At 50.1% G+C, this 27,591-nt stretch overlaps 1 protein-coding gene across 2 annotated transcripts in view; it reads right to left on the reverse strand.

Moving 5' to 3' along the window:
• The window catches only part of MGAT5B (alpha-1,6-mannosylglycoprotein 6-beta-N-acetylglucosaminyltransferase B), a 69,588-nt gene that overhangs the window by 11,552 nt on the left and 30,445 nt on the right, over positions 1-27,591 (reverse strand). Inside the window, exons 4-12 of one of the 2 annotated variants that reach the window (XM_074921787.1) lie at positions 20,744-20,856; positions 19,310-19,383; positions 17,628-17,798; positions 16,612-16,776; positions 15,783-15,952; positions 5,042-5,173; positions 4,006-4,139; positions 3,208-3,338; positions 493-648 (exon numbers count right to left, since the gene is read on the reverse strand). In XM_074921787.1, the coding sequence (XP_074777888.1) occupies positions 493-648; positions 3,208-3,338; positions 4,006-4,139; positions 5,042-5,173; positions 15,783-15,952; positions 16,612-16,776; positions 17,628-17,798; positions 19,310-19,383; positions 20,744-20,856 (1,246 nt within the window). Of the gene's footprint in view, positions 1-492; positions 649-3,201; positions 3,339-4,005; positions 4,140-5,041; positions 5,174-15,782; positions 15,953-16,611; positions 16,777-17,627; positions 17,799-19,309; positions 19,384-20,743; positions 20,857-27,591 lie in introns of both variants that reach the window. The other variant, XM_074921788.1, reaches the window with a different exon arrangement.

The following is a 27,591-nucleotide window of genomic DNA, read 5'->3' on the forward strand; positions in this document are numbered from 1 at the left end:
AGTTCCCTCATGGGGGCTACGACCATCATACTGGCCCTGTGCAGAGAAATATTGCTTGTCAAAGCCATTTGGAGTGGTGAATCAACGTTTCCCCCAGACACCAGGTGAAGGTGACCAGGTGAAGGTGACCAGGATGTGCCCACACACCCCACACTTACTCCAAGTTTATTTTTATCACAGCTGGGGCGGGGAGAAACCCACCCCGCTTAGCAATAAATGAATTAATTAGGAAACTTTGTGCTCCATCTGTGGACAGTCTGCAAGGAGAAACTCGTCAGACACATCTTGATTTGAAATTATGTGCTCTGCTCGGTTCCCTGCTAATTAGCCCTGCTGATAGTGCCTGCAAGCCTGGGAGGAGTGCAGATAACGGCCTTTCCCCCCAACCTCCTCCTTTAATTAGGTTTTCTTTCTCAAGGCAACTGAGTTCTCACTGCTGGCTGGTTAACAGGGCACAGGGTCCTGTGGACGCCCCACTTGGCTCTTGCCTACCTTCGCCTTCCTCAGCAGCTGCTGAAACTCGTGCTGTGGCAGCAGCCCATGGTTCTTCACAAATGCTGGCACCTCAGGCGGCCGCTGTGTCTCGTAATAAACCGTGCCATGGATCTCCATGTACTTGTTAAGGATGGTCAGAAACTTCTCCTTGCCCTGGAGAGGAAGGCAGAGGTGTGAACCACACCAGAAAAATGGTGATGAGGAGGGATTTAACTCTCAAGCTGCTGTTCCAGAGCACCCTAAATGCTTCAGCCCAATCCACAGCAGTGCAAAACCCACACCCTCCCCTCTGCATCCCTCAGACACATGTCCTGGACCACCCCAGGCTCCCAGTTAGCCTGAACAGCTGTGGGATCCAGCACCCTGAACATCAGCACCTCGAGCTCCTGCCTCCCCTGACGCCTCCGTGGGCATCTGCCAATCTGGGGCTGCTGAATTAAAGGTTTCAGGGGATTCAGAAGGAAGCTTGCAAAGACCAGAGCTTCCTAATGGCCTCTTTTTCAAGTAACAAGTCCTCAGGATTTCCTTACTCAGGTTTAATCCTGTTTTACTACCTGTAAAAATCAAGGGGGTCACCAGTTTTCTTCTTTTGGAGGCTTTCCTCCTTTTGCTCTCAGAAAGAATCTTCCTTTTTAACAATTTCTCTATTGCAGATTTTTTTTGCTTGGAAAAAGTACACAGGGATCATTCTCTGTATGCTGCATTTTCAGCTTGTTCCAGTGCTGCACCAGGCCCCAAAAGAGCAAAGATCAGGAGGGAATAAGGAGGTATAAATGGGGAATTTGAGAAAACTCTGTATGTTGCCTTAAAGCCTCCTGAACACTGTATTTCTGCCCTCAGCTACGTACCTCTGGACTTCTCTGAGGCTTAAAACAAGTGCTTTTAGTGGGATGAGCCTGCAGGGTGAAATCCTGTCAACAGTGCCACTAACACCCAAATCAGCACCATTTTGATATCAATTCCCTAATGCAAAGTGCTTGGGGAGATGGGAGTGAAACACAGATTATTGTCCCTGGGTAGCACCTGGCATCACTGAGCATCACTGGGGGGGACCAACCCCCCTGCACGGTGAAGGGGCTGGCATGGGAGACCCCCACCACTGCTGCATCTGAGCACTGTGAGCTGCTTCAACCCATGGAAGCTGGGCAGCAGCCTGATGAAAACAGCCTTTCCCAGCTTATTAAAACTTCGGCTCCTGTTGCGAGCCAGAGGTGAGAAGTTCAGAGGGGTAGGAAATGAGAAATAACAGGAAGGTAGGTTTAATGAAATGTTTCTAAATGTCAGAAAGATCCTGCCCTGCAGACGGCGCTTGGTCCAAGGTCTGTAAATAAGCACCCGGCTCCAGAAGATGGAGGTGCTCTTTTCCTTCCTAGACCTCAAAATCAGTCAAAATAAGAAAACGCTCCTTTTCTCCCTTATTTTATTACATGAGGTGGCACAAGACACAAAGTAATGCCCAGGCAGCCTGGCCTCAAGGAAGAGCCACCAGCAAGAACCAGCCCCAGCCCCTTCACCCAGTAATAAATTACCCCAAATATGCAGTTTTGGAGAAACTGGTGTTGTTTGTGAATTCTGGCTAAAAGGAGCAAACGTTCCTAGCACTAATGGCGGAGGGAAATGTCTGTTCTGAGGTTTTAACTCCTTTAGTGCCCTCCCAAATTAACCTAACTAGGCTCAAATGAAATTTCTGGGTAAGAAAGGGTGAGGGAATGGTAAAAAAGAAGACAAGATGTTACAGCTCTGACAAAATGAGATTTAGTGTGTTTCAGTATATTTTTTAGGGAGCCCCTGAGCTAGGCGGATGCTGGGGGGATTTGCTCTCAGATGTGGAAGGTGATGGAAAAGCCACAAACACCAGCAAACAGGAGATGGTGTGGCTGGATCCTGGCCCACTGCAGGCTTCCCTGTGGGGACAGAGCTGCTAATCAGGAAAGGTGGGGATGGGGAGGAGACACAGCCCCCAGCTGCATCAACAAGCATCAATCCTGGCAAAGTCAACTCCAGCAAAACCTCTTCTCTTGCGAGATGTGCAGAGGTAAAGCCCAGCAGCAGCTGGTGTGGTACAGTACCTGCAACTGGAACAGCCCCAGGCAGCGCACAAAGGGAAAAGAAACAGAAATAAATCAAGATACAATGAGAATTAGCTCCTTTTTTTAAGCCCTGAAAGGGAACGCAGCTGGCTAGCTCTGGATAAGCCAGGGGGGAGGATAGACATCCCCTGGATGCTATAGGAGATGCAGGGGGATGTTTTGGGGGCGTTGGAGGGTTGCCCCCATGCAGCTGCCCACCCCTCATCCCCAGGTGTTACAGGTGCGGGCAGGCAGCGGTTACTTGAAAGCAGAGACAAACCATCCGCATCATAACACAGGAAACCACCTAATGGCAATCACTGCAATTAATTACATAACACCATTGAAATGAAATCCTCGGTCTAAGCAGCCAGTTGGGAGGAAGCACTGCCTAGAGCAAAGAGCAGGGGACGGGGTCTCACCAGCCTCTGCCCTGCTGGCTCGGAGGCGCTGGACACGTCACATCATTGCAGCAACCTCAGCTTCCCCTCTATGAATGGGACAAGGATGCTTCTCTAGAACCACACTGAGATCTGTGCCCCAAAAGCTCAGGGTAAGAGCCAGAGGCTGGTGCTGCCTCACAGCTCTGCCTACAACTGCCCCTGCCTGCCTGGGTGCTCCCCGCAGTGCCGAGGACACCCACCTTCCAGATGCTGGCTTCCTTCCCGTACACCACCGCCATGCTGCTCACTTTGTTGGACTTGATGAATTGTTTCTCTGTCTTGTTGAGCTCCTCCGACACGAAGCCCATGAAGGAGTTGTCGGGGGTGTGAGCTGTGGACACCAAGAGGAGGGATGGCAAACATCTGTTGGCCGGACAGATGTTTGCTGCTGGGACCTCATCGGGGTTGGGAACACAACCCCGCTGTAGCACAGAGGCTGAGATAAGCCCAGTTCCAGAGCCTTGCTGGAGCTTGGAGGAAATCTGGCATGAATCCAAGCAGCTCATAAAATACATGCTTTGGAACTCACTCGAGCAACTATTTAAAAAGTAAGGCATCAAAGCTGCCAAAAGGGCTTTACCCAGCCAGGAAAAAGCAACCTGTGAGTCACTCAGCAGCCAACAGGTCACCAAATCAATGAACTGCCTCTCACCTGTAGAATCCCAGCTAAAATAAAACCAGGCTTTGCAACTAAAACCGCCCTGTGTTTCCCCTCCCGGGAGCTGGAAGCTGCTGGCTGTGCCCTGTGTTTGGCCCTAACTGTGCTGGAGCTGGCAACCCATGGCAGAGGAAGGAGCCAGATGTCTCTCCCCAGAGCATTTCTATAGCCCAAGAGATGGCCAAGCAGATTTGGGAGCTCCTTGCAGGCAAGGGGAAGAGGTGTGGAGCCAGGGAGGGCAGCACTGCCTGTGCATCACCTCCTGAAGGAGGTGAGACCTGCTTCTGCAGCGCCTGTGAGCCCCCGACACCGCCCCGCCGTGCCCCCGCCCCCCACTTACGGAACATGGTCATGAACTGGGTGGGCTGCAGATTCCAGTAGCCCCAGTTGGTGCGGTAGCCGCGCAGCGTGGCGTACTCCTCGTGGTTGTATGCTGGCTCCGTCCCAAAGGTATCGATGACCCGGACGCGGCACCTGGGGGAGCAGACAGGACCTGAGGACCTCAGTTTGAGAAAGTCCCACTGTCAGGGACATCTGGTGTCCCCAGACAGCTCATCCCTTGCCTGCTCCCTGAGCAGAGGGTGCAGGAACATCTCAAGCAGCCCTTCCCAACCCACTGCTCCCTCCTGTAACCAGCAGCTTCCCCTTGCAGGGCTTTCATCTCCCTGACGGATGTGAGAGTGATGTATCTCCTGAAGACTTGTTAATGCTTTTCCCAATATCCCAGCAACGCTGAGGCAGCCATTACCAGCACAAGACCGAGGAGAGAAGGGGAGCATCAAGCAAGGGAAGAGCAAAACAAGCTGAATGCGAGAGCAAATGCATTTATAATAAAAGCAATAATACCACTTGTCATTTTTCTCTCTAATAAAATTGTGTAGGATAATGGAAGAGATGGGGGAAAAAATAATAAATAGCAGGACTATAAGCACTAAATTAAATCGCATATTTTCCTGGCTGGTGATGTACCAGGGGATGATGACATTTGTCTTGATGCTGAAGGAGCCAGAGATGGGGCTTCTTGCAAATAAAAAAGGCTTGCACTTCCCTCTGTGCTATGGCCACCCCTGGCTGCAGGCACGGTACTTGAAGCACACACACACCACAGGCACACGCAGGGTTTTTTTTCCCAATTCAGTCTCTTCTAATGAGGTTTCATCTTAAACACATGAGGCTCCAGAGTGAGCAGATCGCCTCGTGCCAGGGCAGCAGGGAACACAGCAAGGCAAGAGCTGGCAGTGTCAGGCAAAAATCAAAGATGCAATCAAAGGGTCCATCTCCTCAGATGTGGGGTCTATCCTTCAAGGTCATTACCATTAGTCTTTGCTTGCTAATTAATGAAATCGAGAGTAAGAGAAGGGATGGGTTTTGCTTACCTGTATTTCTTAAAGGAGAGCCCCATGTGCTGCTTCATCTGTTGGAGACCGTGGTAGTCAGTGTAAATCAGGTCAAAAGGCAAGGGATTGGTCAAGGGGCAGTTTCCCCGTCCTGGAGGCACCCCTAAATGACTGGGGAGAAGCAGAGGGACCGATCAGCGCCCCAGGACCACGAACGTCCTGCAACACAAACACTCATTTCCCTGCCGGGCATTTACAGGGGCCAGCAACCAGCTCCCTAGTTGATGGAGGGGGAAGCAGATGGTTCTCCTCTCTCCAGTTTTTATTTTCTGGGCCAAAAATCTAAGGTTTGGAGGAGTTCTGGTCCCTCCCCATCTTTGCACCTGCTTCAGCCAAGTTCCTGCTCCTCCCATGTGGATGATGAGGCTTTTGCACAGAATTCCCAGCCAGGGCTCACCAGCATCTCATTCAACACAAACACTCCCCCTGGACCTCTCTTGTCGAAGACACCAGATTTCGTTTGCTTTCATTGCAAACACATCAGTGACAGACTTGTAAAGCCACATCTTTCCCCACCTCCCTGCCTGCAAGGCTCCCCGCTTAGCCTAAATCTCCCCGTTCCCAGTCCCATATCCCTCCCAGCACACACCATTCACTGTTTCTGCTACTCCAGTCCTTGGAGGTACCCACCACATCCCAAAGCACCATCAGCTTCCCCTTGACTCCGGTGGCACTGCCTATCCTTGGGTGTTGTGTACATTTAATTAATATTTCTCATTTTTGTCCCATTTATGAAATAGTTGAATAAAGCTGAGGCAGCCAGACTCTGGGTTTCGTTCAGTGGGTTTTCAGCCAGTTCCTTACAACAGCCACACTCAGCCCCTCTTTCCTCCTCCAGCGGATAAAATACATTATGAAAATCCAGATAAACTAGATCAACTACAATCTCTCTATCAATCAAGATCATCAGTTACCTTGCTGCCAGGGTGATATGTGATTAATCCGGCATGATATAAGGCTGGTAAACCTGCAGTATGTCTACTTCCATTTTCAATTACCTCTGTGAACTGATGAATCCCTCTCTCCAAAGCTGTTCCACTAAGTGTACCACTGATGTCAGCCTGACAGCCCATCTGCTTGTCTGGACCACGTTTCCTCCTTCTCAGAAAAATCCCTGTGACACCTTCCAGCTTCAGCAGGTTTCTCAAAAATCCTTGTTACATGTACTTGTGATTTCTGAGTGCCAATTTGCTCAGAAATACAAATGATCCACCCCTCAGTTTCAACGCTCTTGTATTTTTTTCCTCCTAAAGACAATAATTCCTCATCTTTGCTCTCATAACCCCACTCATACCCAAAGAACAACAGCATCATCCTCATGTAAAACCAAAATGTTGAGCTGATTTAGTCCATCTGGCCTCTGCCCCACTCCCACCACGCAGTCACCCTATTTCGTTCTCAGTCCTTCTAACAGGACTGAGGAATTTCTGTTTTATTTTGCAAGTCTGAGCTCAGACAGTGTGAAATCTCACCCTTAGCTCCTGCCTGCCAAGTTGTCTGTCTTTGTTTTCTTCTGAGCTCTTCACTTCCTAGCACCTATGCAGAGATGGGAATTTATCCCAGCCATACCTGTAAGTATTTTCCCTTTTCTTAGGAATAAAGGTCCAGCCAGGTTTTACATTCCCAGGCTTTGAAGCTTTCCCTCTATGTGACTCCTCTCACTCATTCTAATTTCTCTGAATTTCCCTTTCTGAATCTGAGAATCCTCTTCTTTTTGCTCAGCTGAAGCTCGAATGGACCCACAGTCCAAGGGTCCATCCTCTGAGGAGCACATCCATAGGGTGCTCATCCCTTGCCCAGACCTACAACTACACACAGGATTTCGTCTATCGATCCCATGGCTGCCTGCAGAGGAAATCAAAGGTGCTCCCACCTGGGGAACAGCCAAGTGATACAGTTATCACAAGCATTTGCTCTCCAGTCTCCCGCTAACATCAGAAGGGGTCATATGTAGCCAGTGAATTTGTTGGCCATTATAGATATGATAAAGGGTTCTTGGTCTGCTCCAGACCATATCGCCCTCTTCTTCTAATATGGCTTGCAAGCCCTTGAGCATTGGGCATCAAGATCCTTCTTCCAGCCCCATCCCGACCTGAGACTGCTGAAGGCTCATCCCAAAATCCTGACCACGACCGTTACTCCACAGAGCAAGTAAAGGTGGAACTATGCTGCTCGCCAAAGCCAGGAAAAACACGATTTCAATTTAAGGCAAAGAGCTGTGTTTGCAGCTGCTTCATTGCTCCTGTCAAAAGGAATACAAGCATCAGCTCAGGGCAGCCCAGCTGGGTCAGCCATGGGAGAAACAGGTTGTAGTTTTATCACTTTTATGTACAATTTTACACGACATGGCTGATTGGGAAGATGGCAGGAATAGAAAGGCTCTCACCTCCAGCAGCCACCTCAGTATAATAAATAGGGCAAAAAGAGACCCACTCCTTCTAGGGAGGCTGAAGTAGAAGGGGAATTTTTAAGCCAGTAAAAAACCCCAAGATTTTGCAGAGATGCAGTACAAAATATCACATTTTCTCACATACACGCTGCTTTTTCCTCAGTCATCAGCCAAATGGCAACACTGATTTACACCGACCTGCGCTGCGGTGAACAACTCAGCCGATCCATAAACCTTGTGTTTAACTAGAAATCCCCAAACCGTAACACGTCTTTTGCAGCACACCCCATCCTCTAGCTGGTATGCATCACACAAGCTGCTCCATTACAAAATCACCCGTAATTTTAAAAAGCCCTAACCAAGCTTGACAAGGGGTTGTAGGAGACGGCAGTTAGCGTATCTCATACTGAAGCCTCCAAAAAACTTTCCACTGCTTCGATAGAGCAGGTCTGGCTCCCCCGCTCCCCCTCATCACTGCAACCTGCCAGACATCCCCTCTCTGGGTGCTCAGGACTTGCCACGTCCATTTGTACTCCCAGCGCCAAGGCTGCAAGGCAGGAATAGATCTAAAAGCAGGATCAGTGTCTTTGGAGCAGAGCATCTCTCTCACTTACCCCCCGTATCCCTCCTAAACACTTTATAACCACAGATCTTAATATTCCAATCATGCAAATCCAGGCTGCACCTCTGAGGTGGGGTGGATATTTTTTTTTTCATTCTTCCTTATTTAAACATTCTTTATTCAAGCTTTCATCATTTGCCAGTTAAGTCAACTAATTTTCTACTAAACCCAATTTCACTCATGGTTGGAGTGAGATTTCCCCGATTTTTCCTCGTGCCATGTACTATTAATGGTGCTTGAAATTACGCAAATAAAATTGATGAGTGCAAATGCCTTCTTCTCAGCCAGCACAGCCAAGAGATTTGTTTTTGAAAACCACTTGATCCCAGCCCCGAGAGGAACCTCCCCTCCCAGACCAGCCAAGGATGACGACCAGCTCACATCTGATTCAGCACCTATGGGGCCCCAGCAGGTGACCCAATGGCTTGTCCCATCCCAACACCCAGGATTAGTGCATCGGCTCAGCCCTCACTCCTCTTCGGGAGAGAGCAGTCGAAGCGGCTTCAATCCAAGCGGATGCAAGCGCAGAGCTCGCCCCTCCGCCAGCTGCATACACCAGCTGTGCCTACTCCAGAATAAACCTACAGCAGCCTCTCGTCCTGCTATTTTCCCCTTATAGGTACTTTAATCAACCAGGGGACGCATTCCCTTCCCGAGTGCGGTGCAGGCTCTCTGAAATCAGATGACTGCAGGGTTATCTTTACATCCCATTGACCTATTTTCAAATTAACCCAACGTTTCCTTCCATGTTATCACTCCTGGGGCTGAAAAGTCCAGCACTAAATGGATCTCATGGGCATCTGCTGGCAGGCTGGGCCAATATCCTATATTATATTTAATTGCATCTTCTCTGCCCGCTTCTGCTGTCATCAGCAAGGTGGACTGCAGCAGGGGAAATGGAGGAGGGCTTCTGTCCTTTCTGCTCCCTCACCTTCTCCTTGTCTACAAGAGCCCAGCAAGCACAGGGCCCTTATCAGGGGAAGGAAAAGTGCTGGTGCCAAGACCGAGCAGCTCCCAGGGGTCTGGGACAAGACACGAGCAATTTAAAGTGCAAATCAGAGCCCACGAGATGAACGCCCCACTGCCTAGGCTCTGCTCCCAGCTCTTCTTCCTGCTAGAAGGGACACGATGACCTCAAAAGCAAGGTTTTTTGAGCAATTACAGTATGTTTTTTAAACCACCTGCAACAGATTTACTTTTGCAAGGTGCATTTGGACTGTTTCTCTGGCCCATCATCGATCCGGTGTGACACAGCCCTACCCATCTGCGGGGTGAGGTTCAGCAATCAATTTATTTATTTCTGAGGTTCAACAAAAGCCTGTTTTCCCATCACGGCAGGACGCAGCACATGCTGGAAATCTTTGCAGCACATCCCCAGAAGACAGCTGATGCTGAGATTTTGCTGCTCATCTGAGCAGCAGCAGGTCCCGGCAGGGCTCCACCAGGAGATCCCCTCTGCCGGGAGTTCCTCAGGAAGACATTTTTTCCAGGCTGCAAAGATAAGCCATGAGGAGTTAAGATTGTGGGATGCTTCGCATCTTATAATGGTATTGAAAGCCCCCAGAAACAGTCCTGTGGGGCTGGAGGCTGGGTTTGATGCAGGGCTCCCAGTTGCACCATCTCTGGGTGCACTGAAACTTCCATCCTCCCCAACCTTGCCAACCCAAAGGGCTCTGGGCTCCCACAGGGACAATCAACCCTCCCCACACACCAGGCATAACCTCCTCTCACCTATATAAATTACCTAGCAATTAATAAGGTTATGATAACCGGTATGTGACAAAGCAGAGGTTTTTGCAGTGGCAAAGAAGCCAACAAGCGAGTCGTCATTTGGCTCCAAAATAAACATATTTCATGAAGGAGTGTAATTTAACAGCTTGGTAATTCCTGCTAATTTATGCAACTTCCTCTCCTACAAAATAAAGCCCTCAAAGATGGAAGAAATCCCTTTCCATTGCTCCTCACCATGGCAGGGCAGCTCATCCCCACTCCTTGTATAGCTGCTGCCAGCAAAGCTCTAAGCCGCCTCCTCAGAGGTGCTGGGAAGCTGTTGTAATTAAAGGGAGAGGCTTTTGCCGTCTTGTTTTGATGTACCTGGCTTTTAATTGTGGCGATACATGACTGCAACTCTGCAAGCAGCTATACCTGGGTGAGGAGGGGAAGAGGAACAGGGAAAGCAATGGGATCCATCATCCTCTGGCAAGAGCCGCCCTCCCAGCTGGGCATCGTCAGACCCTGGAGATGCACAGGAGGGTGCCAGAGCAAACAGCTCTTTCTGGTCAGAAATTCAGCAAATAATGAAGAAATTTCCAAGGAAAGGGAAATAAATACTTGGGCTCTTCCAGGGAGCAGAAGCTGAGCACTCACACAGGCTGTCCCCCGCTGTCCCAACTGCCCCAGCAGCTCAAAATGAAGGGACAGTTTTAGTCAAATCTTCATGGGTCTATCATCTACATCTCATTTAAAGTGAAGCTGATTTCTATCACTAACGTCCCAGACCCCTGCCTAACCCATGACCTAAGATATGTCTGTTGGACACATGTCCCGATTAAACTACAGACTGGAGAATCCAAGTGGTGCGTCCAGCATTTGTGTAACCTCTTGGTTCAGATTTCATCATCTCTCTCTTTGCGAGGGATTGCAGCAGTCAAGCATCCACAATCACGGGCACCATCTTCAGCTCCCACCAAGACCTGTAACCAAACATCCAGCCTTTCTGGAGCTTAAAACATCCCAAACACAACAGTGTCCCAGCAGGAACATCAAAGCCTGGCCAGAAAGGAACCCAGTAGCCCTAACAGCTTACAGAATCACTCACTCTCAAGTAATGGGAACATCTGATGCGACATGCAAGGCTGAGATTTCCTCCCCACCAGCATGGAGCTGTAAGTCCCATAGCCACACCACAAAGTTCCATCAGGACCGCCAACAATGGGTCACTTCTGGCTGTTTCCACAAGCAATTCCTGGCTCACCAGCACAATGGCAGGACTGTATTTGCCAACTGGCAAGAAAAGGTGAAGCCTGGAGCCTGGGCATTGCACAGGTCTTCGTGTGAACAGATGCAAGACATAAAGATAGCTTTTATCCGCCAGAAAATAATTAGAAATGCCTTCATCTGGGCATCGTGTTTCCATTTGAACAGCCTTTTTGCAGCCTGAATACACCTTGGTGGCTGTGGAAAGCACAGGAAAATAGCTGCTACAATTATGTGCCAGGCAATGAGAGAAGAGCGACAGCAGCAGGAGCTGAACCTCCTCCTGCCACGGTACTGGCTCTGCTCTCGTGCTGGTCCTGCTGTAGCCCATCCACGCCGCGCCAGCACACAGAGAGTGGCTCGTCACCCAAACCACATGCTGGCCACAGCTACTGCTTGGCAGAGAAAGGGCTGCCAGCATGGGATACAAGCACGTGGTTAATAAATTAAGTGCCTTGCTACGGCCAGTATTAGGAGACCAGGACTTGACACCAGAGCAATTAAGCTCCAAGAACACTTTGTAAAGCTCTGACCCCACGAGACATCAAATCCTGTTTTCTTCGACTTTCTGTCCTGCCTTATGAGCAGTTAATTTCAAGGGGACCATTGCAAAAGCACCTTTCAGCATCACCGAGATCAATATTTCCCGTGACTCCAGCAGCTCACAGCACGGCACCCCCGTCTCCCCGAGCCTCTCCCTTAGCCCCGTAAAAGCAGCTGGAGATGCTGACATGACCATTCCCATGTCCTGAGGACAGGGGTAGGGGCTGGAGGTCCCAGCAGTGCCCGTTGTGCCCCTTCTCTTGGGGGGAAAGGACAAGCACATCCCTCCCTGCCTGCCCCTGGGCACGGGTGCTCCGGAGGAAGAAGCTTGGCTTACTGCAGCTTTTGCACCGGTGCAGCCATCACTCCAAAGTGCTGCTTGTAATTTTCCAACATCTACTTCTGAGCTGCCTCATTAACAACCCAGCTCAGGTCTTTCAGGCACTTCCCACTCCTCCCCTACCAAGCAACACACACATGCATACCAGCCTTGATTCTCACTTCCCTGAAAGCACATTTTGGTTACTAAAGCAGTACAAGGGGTCTTCAGCAGGAATAAAGTGTTTGCATTCAGATTTAGGATGTTTCTTCCTTCCCTGATTCAAGATGGGGCTCAAAATGCTGCCGGCTCCCTCCACTGCCCCTAAGCACCCAGCACAAACCTCAGACGGAAGACAGCTCCTGACTCCCTGCTCCAGCTCGACACTTTGCTTTCCTCCCAGGCAGCTGCACAGGCCCGGCGATGCTCTGTACCAGCCACCAGAAAATCCCATGTCTCAGCCCTTGCCTGTCAAGACTCATCAGAAGCAGCTCACAAATTCACCAGGAAACGCAAAAGTGGACAAACACGTGCACTTAGTTGAACTACAGGAGAAAAATTAGCCTCTGGTAGGACACAGCAGTGGAATTTACAGGTCTTTAAGGTCTATAGTGGGAAAAAGATAAACCAGCCCTGGAAAACCAGGGCTGAGCTCAGCAGCTTCGATCTCAGACCTCACAGGGGCATTTGGACAGTGCCCAGCAGAGCAGTGGAGCCAACCTGCAGGTTCCCAGAGTTCCCTGGCTTCACTCCAGATTAGCACTGGTCCCCCAGACTGGGAGAAGAAAAATTTAACACCTCTGCTATTCACCGCTTGGCATTTGCTGCTCTTCCCATTGGAGTCCCCTGGCATGAGGATGTGTCCAGCATACACGGTCACACTCCCAACCTGTTTTCACCCCCAGCCCTCCATCACCATTTTTTTGGACCAGGGACTTAGCTTTTCCTCCTCATTTGCCCGATCCCTAGCATTTCAGACCCGATCCTGAGCACCACTTCCAGGCACTGCTGCAATGCAATCAATATAGATGCTAATAATGAACAGCTCTCAAATAACTACTGGCTGAAGTGTATGCAGACAAACCTTCCAGTGATCCCTTGCCAATGATCAATACATGTAGAAAAATCAGCTCAGAAATTTGAAGGGACAAGAAACAAACCAGGAGAGAGGTTATTCCATGCTGAATAATTTATGGGTGCCAGCCTTTGCTCCGTGAAGGCCGTGCTGGGTGGGAGCAGCTACAGCTCTGAGCTGTGAAAGGAGCAGGGGTTGCCAAAGAAAAATAAACAAGTGGACTCAATATTTCACATTGCTGGAGCAAAATATCCTCAAACCCACTCTGACACTGGTGCCTGCCCTGCTGCAAGCTCAGCAAGAGGTACCCAGGACAGGAGAGGACAAATTTAGCTTCAGTCTACAGCAGAGCAAAGCTCTGCTGCTTCAGAAGGTGGCACAGGGGCAGAAGGGATAAGAAATCAGAGTACTTGGACTGACCCTTCCATGGCAACACAGCTTTAGCTTTGCTACATTCTCACAGCCCAGCTCTAGCCCCTCGTGCATCCCCCAGCTCTCTGTGTACTAACCCCTGCCCAGAGCCGCGGCTACTGGTAAAGTCCCCTCCAGGCTTCAACGAAGAACCAAAGATTAATTATTAGCACAACTCAGGATTAATTACACGTGTTCTGCTAAGCCTCCCACTTACTTATGCTTGGGCAAAGGCTTATCTCAGCACTCCTCAGAGCCACTGCTAATGCTGTACCAGCCCAATAGCAGGGACGTCGCAGAGCGCTGAAAGCACAGAGCAAGATTGCTGCCACCGCTCAGTCCTCCCTTGGAGGGCACCTCTGCTCCCCCTCTGACACCTGCGTTAACCCATCTCTTGATGGGCTGCAGGAGGGCCCCAGTGAACACTGGACTCAGTCTCCAAAGGGACAGAGGGGGCCCAGCTACAGCCCCAGGTCCTGCCTCTCTGCTCACCCCAGCCCCATCAACCTGGAGGTGGACTAATGACGCAGGTGTCCAACATTTAAAATGCCATCAAACCCAGGCACAGGACACATGCTTGGGGAGGTGGGGACGCTTTCTATTGCTGGGACAGAGAAGTGCAAGATGTGCAGCCCCAGCCTGGCTTGCTCATGCCCATCACAGCTACAAAAGGAAGAGGTGGAGCTGCCATTCCCAGGCATCCCAGGGGACATGTCCAAATCCATGTGAGAAGAGGAACTGTCATCACTACCAACAGATGTCAAAGCTCCTGCACTTCTGAGAAAGGTGAAATACTACAGGTAGTGGCGACACCGTCTCCAGAGTCACTTGCAGAGGGAAACAGATGCTGCAAAACCACCCCTAAGACTTGGTCAGCTCCTTCCCCTCATTAAACAACCACTGTGAGGCTCTTCATTAAAAAACACAAACAAGAACTACACAACAACAACACAACCCTCCCAGCCATCAACTTTTTTCATCCTTGAGTACACAGATATTATTTAGCATGTCAATTTAGCTCAGCATGCCACGTGGAGATCACCGTGATGCACGCCCGCCTCTTTGAGAAGCTGCTGCTTTTTGCATTAGGACCAGGATTATTTTTTTGAGTTAATTAGTTGGGAGCTAATTCCATTCGCTAATTCTGAACGCCGCAGGGGCTGGGTTGGGATTTTTTGTTGGTTTGTTGGTTGGGTTTTTTTTCAGGACTGTGGGTTTTTTTCACTCCCTTTTCAGCATGGCTCATTATGCAGTCGATGCTGGCTTAGCATCGCCCAAGACTTGCCCAGTCCCCAAGGCAGCTTCAGGCTTTTCTCAATTTATAACCCATCCTAATTTGCATTTTCCCTGGAACTTGCCCTCTACACAAGATGTCTCACAGGAGGCAAAGAAACCTTGTGAGGTTACAAGAGGCAGCAGCGTCAGCCTGGTAATAACAGAACTGCATCAGCAGAGAGGAACACGGCACACTGTTATCTTCACACTTCTTCCATCTAATATCGGTCTCTCTTGGAGCCAGGGTGCTGTCTCGAGACACTTTAGGGTGGCCCAGTGTAGCTGTTTGCACACTCTCACCTTGCACTGCCCCATATCCTATGGCAGAAAAAGTCCATCCCTCTTCGAAAACTGCCCCAGCAGCAGCAAATTCCCCCACAGGTCCCCAGGCCACCAGCAGAACCTCCTGAGGAGGGACTCCTTGGTGGCCGTCACCCCCCTGTCAGGGAGGCAGGTTATTTTTGGCAGCTGCCCCAGCTGCCTGCCTCGTGGTGGAGCAGGAAGGGAGGGAGGGAGGGAGGGAAGGAAGGAAGGAAGAGAGCACAGTCACTGCTCCAACAACGCCGGCAAAGCCACAAGGGTTGAGTACAGCCGTGCATGGTGGGAAGAGCCAGCGACCTGCAGGACACCTGCATCCTGCAGCCGTATGGCCACCAGCCCCGCAGAGAGCATCACTGGGGAACAAGGGGGTAAAAGGGAGCTTTTCCCACACCCAGCTCTAGGCAGGTGTCAGGGGACACGGGTAATGCCGTGGGCTGACAGAAGGGAACTGATGTTGCTCAGATCCAGTGCCAGGACCAAAGGGCAGAGCCCTGCCCCAGACATCTCCACATTAGCCCCATGCAAAGCCCTGCTGCAAAGCCTTACTACAAAGTCCTTCCTGCTTTCCCGGGATGCAGAAGGGATGGGGTTGATCCTAGCCATGATGCTGGTGGTCTGCACCCACCCAGCACTTGCACCAGTACAGCAACAGCTCTGAGATGCAGGCAGGAGAAAAGCCATCCCTAAGGCTTTGCAGACTTTGTGTTTTCATGCAAGACCTCCAAGCAAACCCACACAGGCGTGGGGGGCAGACCCCCCTGGGGGGTACCACACACCCATAGCACCCACCTCTGCAGCTCCTTCAGGGAGACCGTGACCCTCAGGCTGTGTCCCAGGAGGAAGAGGGCAGCCAGGATGTCAGCCCACTGCACCATCTCGCCCAGCGGGCCCCCCTTCAGCACCCGCGGACTGAAAACATCCCCCGACTCCTCCGTCAGGAAGCCAATATGGATCAAGATCTGGAGAGACATGGAGAGGGGTGAGCGCTGGGATGGGTGGTGCTGGGAATAAGGACAATTTGGGTTTTCCAGCCCAAAATGACTTATGGTCCCTGATTCCCTCCAGCTCCTTTTGCATGGTATAATTAGGGAAATCAGTCAGGTGTAAAGAGAAGTGATCTACATCCAATTAGCAAAGACCCAATAGTCAGAGATTACCATCTCCCATCAACTGGCACTCTGTATCTCAGGACCAGGCTCATGTTCCTGGTGTACATCACAGTCTGTCACGGGCTGGAGCCAGATCTCCCAGCACACAGGGACTGAAGGGCATGGCACCACAAAAACACCAAACAGGAGGACCAACAACCTTGGCACCTCCACAGAGGAGATATGCCAGACTCCCTGCCCGCTGCTAATGGCTGTCCACTGGCTGGACGCTGTCTCCCACCCACCAGGATCCATCTCCAAAATTCACCCCATTAGTTTAGCAACACCAGTCCTATGACAACCCAAATGTGTGCAGAGTTGTGCCCATGTACCACAGACCAATCCTGCAGACCCACATGCTTCCATAAATTAACTTTCCTCCCAGCTCGCTCACATCCCAGCTGTCTCTGTGTTCCCAAGGGCTGTTTTCCCATCTCCCCACCATGTCCCCCCATGTAATTTGTTCGTACATGTTTCTGGTCCCTTTGCTGGCCCTTCAGCTTCTGTTCGAGCCGCCGAGCCGCCAGCAGCCACTGCTGGGCCAAGTGCCGGATCCTCTTCTTCATGAAGCTGAGGGACTCCTTGCCCGTGCCGATCAGCTCCAGGAGATGAGCCAGGTCGCTCCGGAAAGCTGCCTAGGAAAGGAGCACGCTCTGCACTTTGAGTGTAGGGGAAGCAGTTGTGAGAGGAGCCCCTGGGCTGCCACGGGGGCTGGCAGAGGTTTGCCCATCACAGCTGAGGTGCTGCTGGTCCCTCCTGGATGGACAGCTTCCCCAGGGGCAGCCAGACCTGACACCAGAGCTCCTCCACTTAACGCACCAAATCCCAGGGGCCCTGCTGCACCCAGAGCATCTTGTGACATCCCAAATTCCTCAGTAGAGAAAAGACATGGACCTGCTGGAGCACTTCCAGAGGAGGCCACAAAACTGATCAGAGGGCTGGAGCACCTCTGCTATGAGGAGAGGCTGAGAAAGTTGGGGTTGTTCAGCCTGGAGAAGAGAAGGCTCCAGGGAGACCTTAGAGCAGCCTCCCAGGACTTAAAGGGGGCTACGGGAAAGGGGGGAGGGACTGTCTCTCAGGGGGTGTAGGGATAGGACAAGGGGTAATGGTTTTAAATTAAAGGAGGCTAGATTCAGACTAGATATAAGGAAGAAATTTTTTATGAGGAGGGTGGCAAGACATGGGCACAAGTTGCCCAGAGAGGTGGTAGATGCCCCAATCCTGAAAACATTCAAGGCCAGGTTGGACGGGGCTCTGAGCAACCTGGTCCAGCTGGGGATGTCCCTGCCCATGGCAGAAGGGCTGGACTAGACCTTTCAAGGTCCCTTGCAAGCCAAAGTATTCTGTGATTCTATGAAAACCCACGTGAGGCATCATGGCCTGCTGACACTGCTGGCTCTGGGAACATTTATTTCCAGCAGCCTTGAAGCCATCATCTTCCCCCAAGCCCCTGGGACCGGTAGGACACAGGTTGCCTCCACCTTACCTGCACCCGGGGCAGCGGCGGGGGGGAAGGCAAAGCCGCCGTCCGGTTTCGCCACGGCAGGGGAGGGCAGAACCACTCGACTTCACTGAGGTAGATGAGGAATGAGCACTCGGTGCCATCCACGCCAAAAAACGCATAGCAGGGGTCGGAGGTCCACCTGGCCCTCATCCACTGCAAGGGGACAAAGAAACATGGGGGGCTCATCCTCCAGCCAGGAGGGGATGAGGCAGCCCTGAGAGCTGCCCTCTTATGGGCAACCTCTATTCTCCATCACCTTTCTCTAGCTGGGAGCTGGAAATGAAGGGCAGAGGGTGGATAAAAGGCTGCAGACCAGCAGGCATCCAGCACCCTTCCCGTGGTGCTGGGTTTGCCCATCTGGTGCCTCCAGGGCACACAAGGCAGAGGAGGAGTGCAGCAACCCCAGAGGAGGCTTTGCTGGGGGATCCCTGGGTTTCTAGTACTGGTTCCAGCACTGTCATGTGTCTCCCCCAGGGGCACAGCCGTTAATCCCTAGGAAATGACACACTACGGGGTTTTCTTCTCCTTATCTTTGCTGGGGAGTGAGATGAGCTGCTGATCTCATTGCTCTGGGCACAGCAGGGCAAGGAGACAGATCCACCAGCAGTCCCCAGGGATCATTTCACCTGAAGGAGAATAACCAACAAGCAGAACAGCGATTTATCATCCCCCACAACAGCTCTTGCCAGCCTCTTTCCAATTCAACTACAAAACCAAATCTACTCAGGAGACAGGTCGCTGCACCCAGTATGTAGAATGCAGCAATCACCCGGACAGGAGATCGAATTACAGCCTTCCACAATTAAATTACATTCCGAATTTACTCAAATCATGGAAGGAAAAGATGTCTAGCACCAGGGGAAGAGGAAAATACAATCCCCCAGTATCATTTTAATATACGCTTCAACATCTTTTCAGGGAGACTCAGCCCTGCAGAAGCCTGAGCTTGAAGCAGGAGGTTAGGAAGGGAAGGGAAGAGAGAGATGCTTTTAATTAGTTCCTGTAAATATGCTCTCTGACAAAGCAATCACGCTCCAGGTCAAATGCCAGGCTGCATTCAGGTCTAAAGAGCAGGTTGGGTCAGGCAGGACATCCTAAATGAGATGGAGGTCCTGGACACCTTAACGAGATACTCTTCTGTGCAGTGCTGAGATTATTCCCCAGACGCTACCTAACACTCCAGATATTTAAAGACAATGTGACAGTGCTTTTTTCTCACCACGCTTCTGTCATTAAACACAGAAACTCCAGGCAGGGAGGACTGCAGGCAGAGGTGGTCTCAAAGAGCTGATTCTGCTGCTGCCTGCACAACTCTGGGTACCATGGTTTCAGTGCTTTGTGTGACTAAAACTGAAGATATATGCCTTATTGTTGGGGAAAACAGTTACATTCGTACAGCAAAGGCTCCCAGAGGATCTTGGACACCTCTCTTGTGTTTTCTCCTAGCAGCACAGCTGTGCTTTGCTTTCCACATCTTTGGCTCTGTTCCTCCTTCTGCAATGGGCTGCACCTTTCCCATTTTAAAGGAAACAGTTTTATTCTGGAAAGAATCCCCCTCCTCACTGCCCTTCCCAGTTTAATGCTTTGGGTCATTGCTTTGTGCCCTTCCCAGCAGCTTCCACCCCAGTTCAAGACCCTCCCCCAGCCAGGGAACCCCAACTCACCTCCACTTTCCCAGCGCAATCAGGGAACTTGGGGTCCCTGGGCACCTCGCACTGGTCCCTCCTGCCTTCCACCACTGCAGAAAGATAATTTGGGCACAGGGAGAGTCAGGACATGTCAGCAGAGCAGCTAGAAACACTGGGATGGGATGGGATGGGTTGGGATGGGACTGCCAGCCCCCAAACACATTCATCTGCACCACAGATGGGCCAGCAGACAGCCCCATCTCACCTGATGGAGCAGGACACCAAGATGTGAAGCACCTTCCCTAAAGTCACAGAGGAAACAGGAAACCCCCCATCCCTGCTGCAATGCCGAGACCGTGTTCCCCTTTCATAAATCTCAGCAGATCTCTTTATAGCACCTCCCTGCTGCTCTCAGCCTGGTCCAGACCCCAGGTCCCACCTATCCACGCTTCTGTTAATCATCTGTAAGCAGGCTGCAGTATCTAAGGAAGCACTTGACAGCCTTTATGCCATAAACTTGCAATAAAAATTGTCCTGCTGAGCTGCTGAGAGAAAACTCAGCCCCCTGGGGTCAGCCCCAGAATAAGGCACAGAAGTGGCTACAAAGGTAATAGGATCTTTTCTTCCTCTGTGGTTAAATTAATAAAAGACACCACCCATCCTATAAGCCCTCCTTTCCATATAACTGAAAAAGCATGAGGTGGAAGAGGTGAAGGAAGCATCTTCTACTTGATGATGGCAGCCCAAACCCCAGAAAGCATGCAGCTGTGTAGAGAAACATCTGGAGTGCCTGGCTGCCCACCCAGCACTGCTGAAGTGGGATGGGAACATCGCTCCTGGCGCTGGATACCAGCCTCTGGGCTTTGGATCCAAACTGACACATTTTTCTACCTAGGTGTTTGTGCTGGCACTACTCTTCATCTTTAATCTTCATTTAATTCTGTGGCATTTATTTCTGACAGCAATTCAGATTTGTCACCATTCCTCCCTCTTGCAGGCATGAGTTCCCCAGGTCTTGCTCCTCTACAGATTGATCTCCCTGTCTCACAAGTCCTCCTGGGCCAAGTGAGGCAACGCTTTCAGGAGAACATCACTGCTGTCAGAGACCACAGAGAGTGGTTTCCTATGCAGCCTCCTTTTTCAGCCTTCCTGGCTGTAAATAGCAAGGTGAGAGTCCTGGAAACCTCTAAGAAGGCTCAGACCACACTCAGGATCTCCCCTCCCTCGAAGAGATGGTGTGACCATGTGCTGCATCTGCACAGAGCTGGACACGAACAGCCCTAGGAGGTCTGCCGAAGAGGTTCGGTGCCCTACTTACTCCTGCAGAAGGATGCGTTGGGTAACCTCAGATCAGCATCCATTCCCCTGCTTTTTCAACAAATTTTTCATGGTAGGCTTGGCTGGATCTTCCTACTGAAACTGCATAACACGTAGGAGGTCTGGAGCATGGGGACCCCTGGGGACACTCACCTTTCCCATTCAGGAGGCTGTTCCGGAGAATCTGATCTACTTTTATTGCGATATCTGAGACATTTTGAGCTATAGCTTGGATCCTCTCCATCAACCCAGCTGCTGGCTGGAATCTGGGGAAAAAAAAAAAAAAAAGACCTTGAAAACTTGAAAACTTGATGTCATCCAGTGGTGACACCCAGGGGTGCTGACAGCAAACCTGCCACCCTGGAAGCTGCCAGCAGGTTGAACTTAGCAACATGGGAATGTCTGGTCCAGCATGTACTGGGCAAAGAGGTCACTGTCTTCCAAAAGGTTTGATTAAAAACATATGGAAGTCAGTATTTTGCCATTTTTTCACAGCATGCTGATAAACACGGATACATCTGTGCATTCTACACAGGGAAAAATTAAATAGGCTGGAAAAAATTGTTTCTCTTATTTCAGATGTGTAATGTTTGAAAATCATCTGCTGCAATTATTGCCCTTGTGGTGCATGTAGGAAGCTGTGCTGGGAAAAAAAAAAGTTAGAAAAATACCCAAAAATACAGAGAAAGGAAGGCAAAACCAGAGGAGGGCTGAGGAAGCTTGCGGGCCTGGAGCAGACTGCAGACGGATGCAAAACACACAAGACATATGGATGGCCTGAGCCAGCCCACCCACCAAAGATGTAGGTGAGTGGAGTTTCGGGTCCCCTAGCGAGGGTCATGTCGGACAGGGTGCCAGGGCGAGCTTGATCTGGCTATCTCAGGCTTGAGCTGGGTATCACAGTCCCAGCAAAACCTGCAGGCACCTTCCCACCAAGGCCTGAGATCAGATTCCACCAGTCTGACTAGCTGCGTACGCTGTCTATCAAATTAAACCTCGCAATCAACACCGGCCTGGGTAAACAGCACCATTAAACTCATCTGCATAACACATTGCGAGGGCGGAGCGAGAGAGCACTGTAAAGAGGCCAGGTGTCAATTAAAACCTGCTGTAATATATTAAAGGGCAAGAGAACTCAATCCATCAGCAGCGGTGCCCTGCCAGGCTTAACAAGGAGCGAGCTCTCCACCTCCAACGCCTCACCTGCCATTTCCACCGCAAACAACCACCACGTCTCGACGAGCGTGGTTATAGCAGTAAATAATTTCTCCTTCTGCAGCATCTGGGTCATAAGTTTTTCCTCCTGCTGCTGCCGAGATCATTACAATACAAGGAAATATCATAAGCAGTGAGCAAAACCAAAAGAGCTACACCTTGAATACTCTTGGCACAAAAAATACGTGCTGATGTCAGGTCCTTCCCAGTGAAGTTTTATGTTTGTTCTCTATCAGATCAGTGAACCCGAAGGCTGGGATTTAAAGTACCTCTGTCCTCAAGGCTAAAAAAATCCTAGTTTTATGAACCAATACTGCTTCGGTTGTTGATTTAAAGTCCATTTGCTAGCAGCAAGCAGCCCGCATTTTTCCTTCTGGCATGGTTTATGACCATCAATATTCAGCCTGCGTACCTCCACAGGGAGCCACATATCTTAGGCCTTTAAGAAATAGTAATTAAATGCAGAGGACACCATTGCCCCCAAGTAACTTTCAACCTTTGCAGAGAATAAACGCCAGGTATCCTGCCAGCTACTGTAACTGCTGCAGCAGGGAGGTTGCTCATGAGGCCCTGGTAAAATATGGGCACAAAAATGACCTACAATAAGCTCCACTTGTCAGCGTGGCTCCAAGGAGATAAAATGCTCCCAGTCTGAGGGCTTCACAGCTCAGCCAGCCCTGAAAGCTTGCAACCCCCCCATTTCTGCAACCCCTTTTCCACACGCAAGCAGCCATCAGACCATGCAGGTGATGCACAGGCATTCAGTAAACACAGAACAGCTGGGATGGGCAGTTAAGGAGCAAACGTCACAAGGATGCAGAGAATTTAGAGCCAGCGAGGCCAACCTCCTGCTCCAACAACAGGAGAGGGACCTTGGCTTGGTGGAGATGCTCCTCAGGTTTCTCTATCACTCATGGCAAGGAAAGAAGACAAGCACAGCCACGGCAACCCTGCTCCCACGCTTCAGATTAGCCCACAGTCCAACATCTTCATCCTCTCAGAAGCTAACCCAATTCCTTCTTGGGTCTGAAGCCACTCCCAAACACCCAAATAATTAGGCAAACCTCAAAAGTCAACAGCAACCTCAGTTCCCACCTCCCCTCTGATGACCTCCAGACCTCAGCTCAGCCAGGGCTGAGCACTGGATGCTCACAGACATGTTCAAACAAAAATCAGGATTGTTATCCTAGATAAATGGCTTTCTTCCAGGCCCAGCCTTGCAGCCAGCCTAAGTCCTGTCAGAGCTCCAGCCACAGTGGCGGTTTCCACTGGGTGATGGATCTGGCCCAGCATCTATGCCAGCTCACCCAGCTCTTGTAAGCTACAGCTGCTCCCCAAACACACTGATTTCAACTCAGAGCCCTTTGATGTAAAATGTACATCTGATCATCACACTCAGACAGCACTCTCAGTTCTCACAAACAAGACAGCTGCGCCACATGGGTTCTGCAAGATTTTCCCCAAAATGCAGAGGGCTACTGCAAAGTGATGCAAAAAATGTCCACCATGGCTCTTGGCATATATTAAGAAGATGGAAAAATGGTAGAAATCATCCCTCCAAAATAAGGAGCCAGGCTCAAATCTCCCACCATTGCATGCCCATCACCCTTACTTGTCAAACTAGTTTTCTCCAAATCCACATGAATTTGAGCAAGGGATTTCATGCCTGAAGAGCCACGCTCCCACATCGGGAGCACTGATGTGCCTCAGTGTCAGCACTAACACAGGCAGCACCCAGTCAGCTGCCTTGGTGTTTTTTATCCTGCTGGGCAACAAGACTCTCACTTGAGCAGCAAATTGCATTTAACGTATTAAAGAGATGACAAGAAGGTTAAGCATAAGTTACATCACCTATCATTACTGTGATTTGTCACCTGGGCAGAGGACAAGAAAATAAGACATTTAAAGCAAAACCTCAAACGCAAAAAGGTTTTCTGGAGCTCGTCAGAATTTGATGCCTTATACTTAGTAAGTGGAGACACAGGAAAGGACAAGGTAAGTGATTTATTCTGCTCAGCGACAGCTAAGCAGAAGGGGAATATCCCACTGTGTGCCTCCACCCAGGCTGGGATGGCAGCACAGTCTCTGCCTGCCCAGGGGAAAGAACAACTCACTTCCAGCACTACCACTACAGAGGGAGCAGCGACGGGCTTTTTTTTCTTGTTGTTGCTTTTTAAATTTTTCTATAGTGACAATATAAATGCCACCAAAATGTGCTGGGGCTGTGCCAGCTATTGAAACTATAGTAAATTACTATGGGTTTTCTAGAACAAATTTTTCCCTGGGACCTTAAAACCGTTTACTACAGCAAATACAGTACTTTTACTTCTAACCATCAATATTGATTTCATCTTTATTATTTCCAGATTTATATTTCCCTGTGTTGATTAAGATTCAGATCACACTGTGCTTCGTAATGCACTGTATACAGTATTCATCTCATTTCAAAAACTGCTATTAAGATGTATCTTTCCCCACTGGCAGATCATTTGCCATATAATACAGCCGGAGGTTGAGTTTTCCTTTACTTTTTTATGCATTAATTTGGTTCCCTTCACTTTGTCTCTTGTCCCCAACCCCACAGCAGCAGCTCAGATTCAGCCTGTTTATCCCTTTACAAGGCACTGTATTTTTATTGCCTTTTATAAAAGTGGCATTATGAAAAGATGAATCTCTTTCTATTTGTGTGTTGTCTTCATAATACAAGCCCTGAACGTATTTGCTTGCTCATCCGATATTTCTTGCTATTAACTGGTGAAAGCAGGGACTTTGGGAAGACCGATACAGATGGAGAAAAGCAGATGTTCTGAAGAGAATACATCAACAAATGCAACATTCGCACAGAGTGGTTTACCAAAGAATTTCAAGTTGCTCATTACAATGTCTGCACTACCATTTGCCTCTTTAAAGATTTTTTTGTTTGCCCAAAGACCCAAGGCAGAGCAGAAAACAGCTGGGTAGAGCGCCCAAGGTTGGTGCTGGGCTTTTGCTGCTTCCCCGCTCTGGGGACACAAATCACACCCCAACATCCAGCTCCACGACAGCCTCAATCTCTAGGACAGGGAACTGAAATTCCAGAGGCAGCACTGAAGGATAACCCTTCCTGGCAATGAGAAAAGGCTTTCCTGTCCTCCTGGCTCCTGCTGCAGCCTTTGAGGTGTTGCCTGTTAAAATAGCTGGGGTACCTCCTGAAGAAAGCAATGCCTAGGGCATCTCCAGTGGGTCACCCCACGGGCTCAGGCTCCTCTCCCCATCCCCCTATCCACAGCTCAGGCTCCTCTCCCCATCCACCTATCCTTCCCTCCACCATCCTCGTGGGACGAGCTCAGAGTTGCCCAACAGCCAGTGGGGGACAAGCTGAGGAGTCCCCAAGGGATGTGGGGAAAAGCCCTCATCCACATGCTGGATAACTAAAAAAGGTGATTTAAATCTCCAAGAAAATGGAGCAATTAAGAGCTTTGCTCCTCTGACATAAGAGAATCCAAGTAAACCTCACTGATGCTGGAGGCAAAACTTTTTTGGAGGACCCATGTCCTTGTGCTCATCTCTGCATCCTCTCTGAGGTGGCTTGCACCCAAAAGGCTGGGAGCCAGGACTGCCCACGGGTGAGAGAGCAAGGACACACACACAGACAAACAAGGGGGTTACCAAGCAGTTGATGTTCTCCCTAAAATTTGGGTCACAGTCCCCTGACACAGATGCTCTCAACAGGGGTGTAGCGAGAGAGGCAGCGATGGCCAGGTGTGTGCCCTGCTCATGAGGCTCAGCTGTGTGTTTTGTGTTAATTTGACTTGTAATCCTGGATTTAATCCTCCTAACTCCAGTGCTGGAGCTATTACCCTAAGCTTGGATAAACAACCTTGGCTTGGTTTGAGCTGGTGGCCCATGCCGTGGTGAGGCAGCACGCAGAGTGTTGTGAGGGGGAGCACAGGGAGGGTCCTGTGCCCTGATCCTCTTGGGAAAGGCTCAGACTCCCAGGGAGCAGAGTGGAAGCGTGAAGCCCTGGTTGCTATCAGCTTGGCAGAAATCTATAGCAACATTCAGGGGAAAGAAAGTGCTGGGGCTGAGGCACTGGACTTGCTGCTTTGCTATTGCCAGTGCAGACTCTGCCAGGTCGTTCAGCTCCCTGGTGCCTTTCCTGACATCAAACAAGGACAGGGATGCTGCACCCGGCTTCGCAACCTCCCCAAGAGCCACGTACAAGAAGGCTCATACCACTGATAAGAGGGCTTATTCTTCACAGACAGCTCCAGCCAGTCAGCTAGGTAAAAATTTTAAAAGAAGTAAAAATATTTTTTAAATCACAGAACAGCATATGCTTCCAATATAATTTCTGGTATTCCATATACCACAATCTTTTCTATTACACCTCAGGGCTGAGATAACAGCTCGGCCTCCTCTCCATGAACACCTGAATAAAGACCTGAGTTTGCTCTGGCTGTGTTTGTGTTTGCTGGGAATTCATCCTGGGCAAACATCCCAGAGAATGTTTTTTGGGGTGGGAAGGTTCCTTGGAAACTCATCCAAAGCAAGTATCAGATGATGCATGGGCAGGGCCTTCCCTGAACTCCTCCAACTCCAAGTTACATAATAAATCATGTAACAAATACCAGAGCATTTTACTCACTAAAGTACTTCTATTTATTTTAATTTCAGTTTACTGTGAGTGATGTTTCTCACACAAATGCATTTAGAGGACCAGACCCTGAGCTAACCCAAAGCCCATGAGCTGCACACCGCAGGGGAGGATGCTGCCATTTTAATGAGCTGGCAATAAATTTAATGAAAAAAAATTATGAAAACCAGCTTTCCAGTCAAAGCCAGTATCTCACCAGCACAGGGAGAACTTGCCAGCAAACTATAACCAAGATCGTTAATTAAAATATTTTATGAATGCTATAAAGTGCTCTGAGCTCCTTCCCAAGCAGAACACAAAACCAAAGCCACAAGCCAAAACCTTCGCTTTTCTCCTGACTCCCAGAGCAGACCTGAGCTGAGCCACACACCCGGCAGCAGCGGGTTTTATTTATGTGAACACGAAGGGTGATGGACAGGAGGGTTATGGGATCAGTCACTTTGATGTATGTTAATCTTCACTTGATTGGGGCATAAATCAGACACATTTGTCTACGTGCCTGAGTAGCCTGATGCAGGCTGCAAGAAACCACCTTTGGTGAGCTGTGAAGACATTGCCAGCCTTGGCAGTCCTAAGAGGGACCCACCCAAAAGTTAGACCAAAAATATGCCATTTTGATCACAAACCCTCGGGATGGGATTGCCTGGATGAGATGCTCTCCCAAGCCTGTGCTTTTCTACAGCCCTCAGCCTCACATTTTCTTTGCCAGCTGGGTGTTTTGTGGGCATGCACTGCTTCATCTTGGAAGGGTTATTTTGGCAGCCTGTTTTTCCATCATCGGCACTGCAGCATCCCCAGACAGCCCCCCCTTTCCCTCTCACCCACGCCCCCCAGCTGCAAAGCCCCCAGGCTCATCCCTTCGGAGGGAGCTGCTTGCTCCCAGCTACCCCAAAATGAACGACACCCGATGGACAGTTAATGGGAGCTGATTTTCCTCGTAGGGTTAATCAGACACACAGCCAGGGCAAAGGCACGCTGGTGTCACGCTTCTCCCCATCCCACATCACCAGGCCCCCCAGCACTGCCCCAAAGCCCTGGGCTCCGCTCACCCTGGGGGACTGGGTGCCGAGGACTTCCCCGTGCAAGCTGCCCAAGTCAACACATCCAACCACAGCACAGAGACTCCAGCAACAGCACTTTGACCCCATGT

This window comes from Athene noctua, chromosome 18, assembly GCF_965140245.1.
Source record: "Athene noctua chromosome 18, bAthNoc1.hap1.1, whole genome shotgun sequence".
Lineage (NCBI taxonomy): Eukaryota > Metazoa > Chordata > Aves > Strigiformes > Strigidae > Athene > Athene noctua.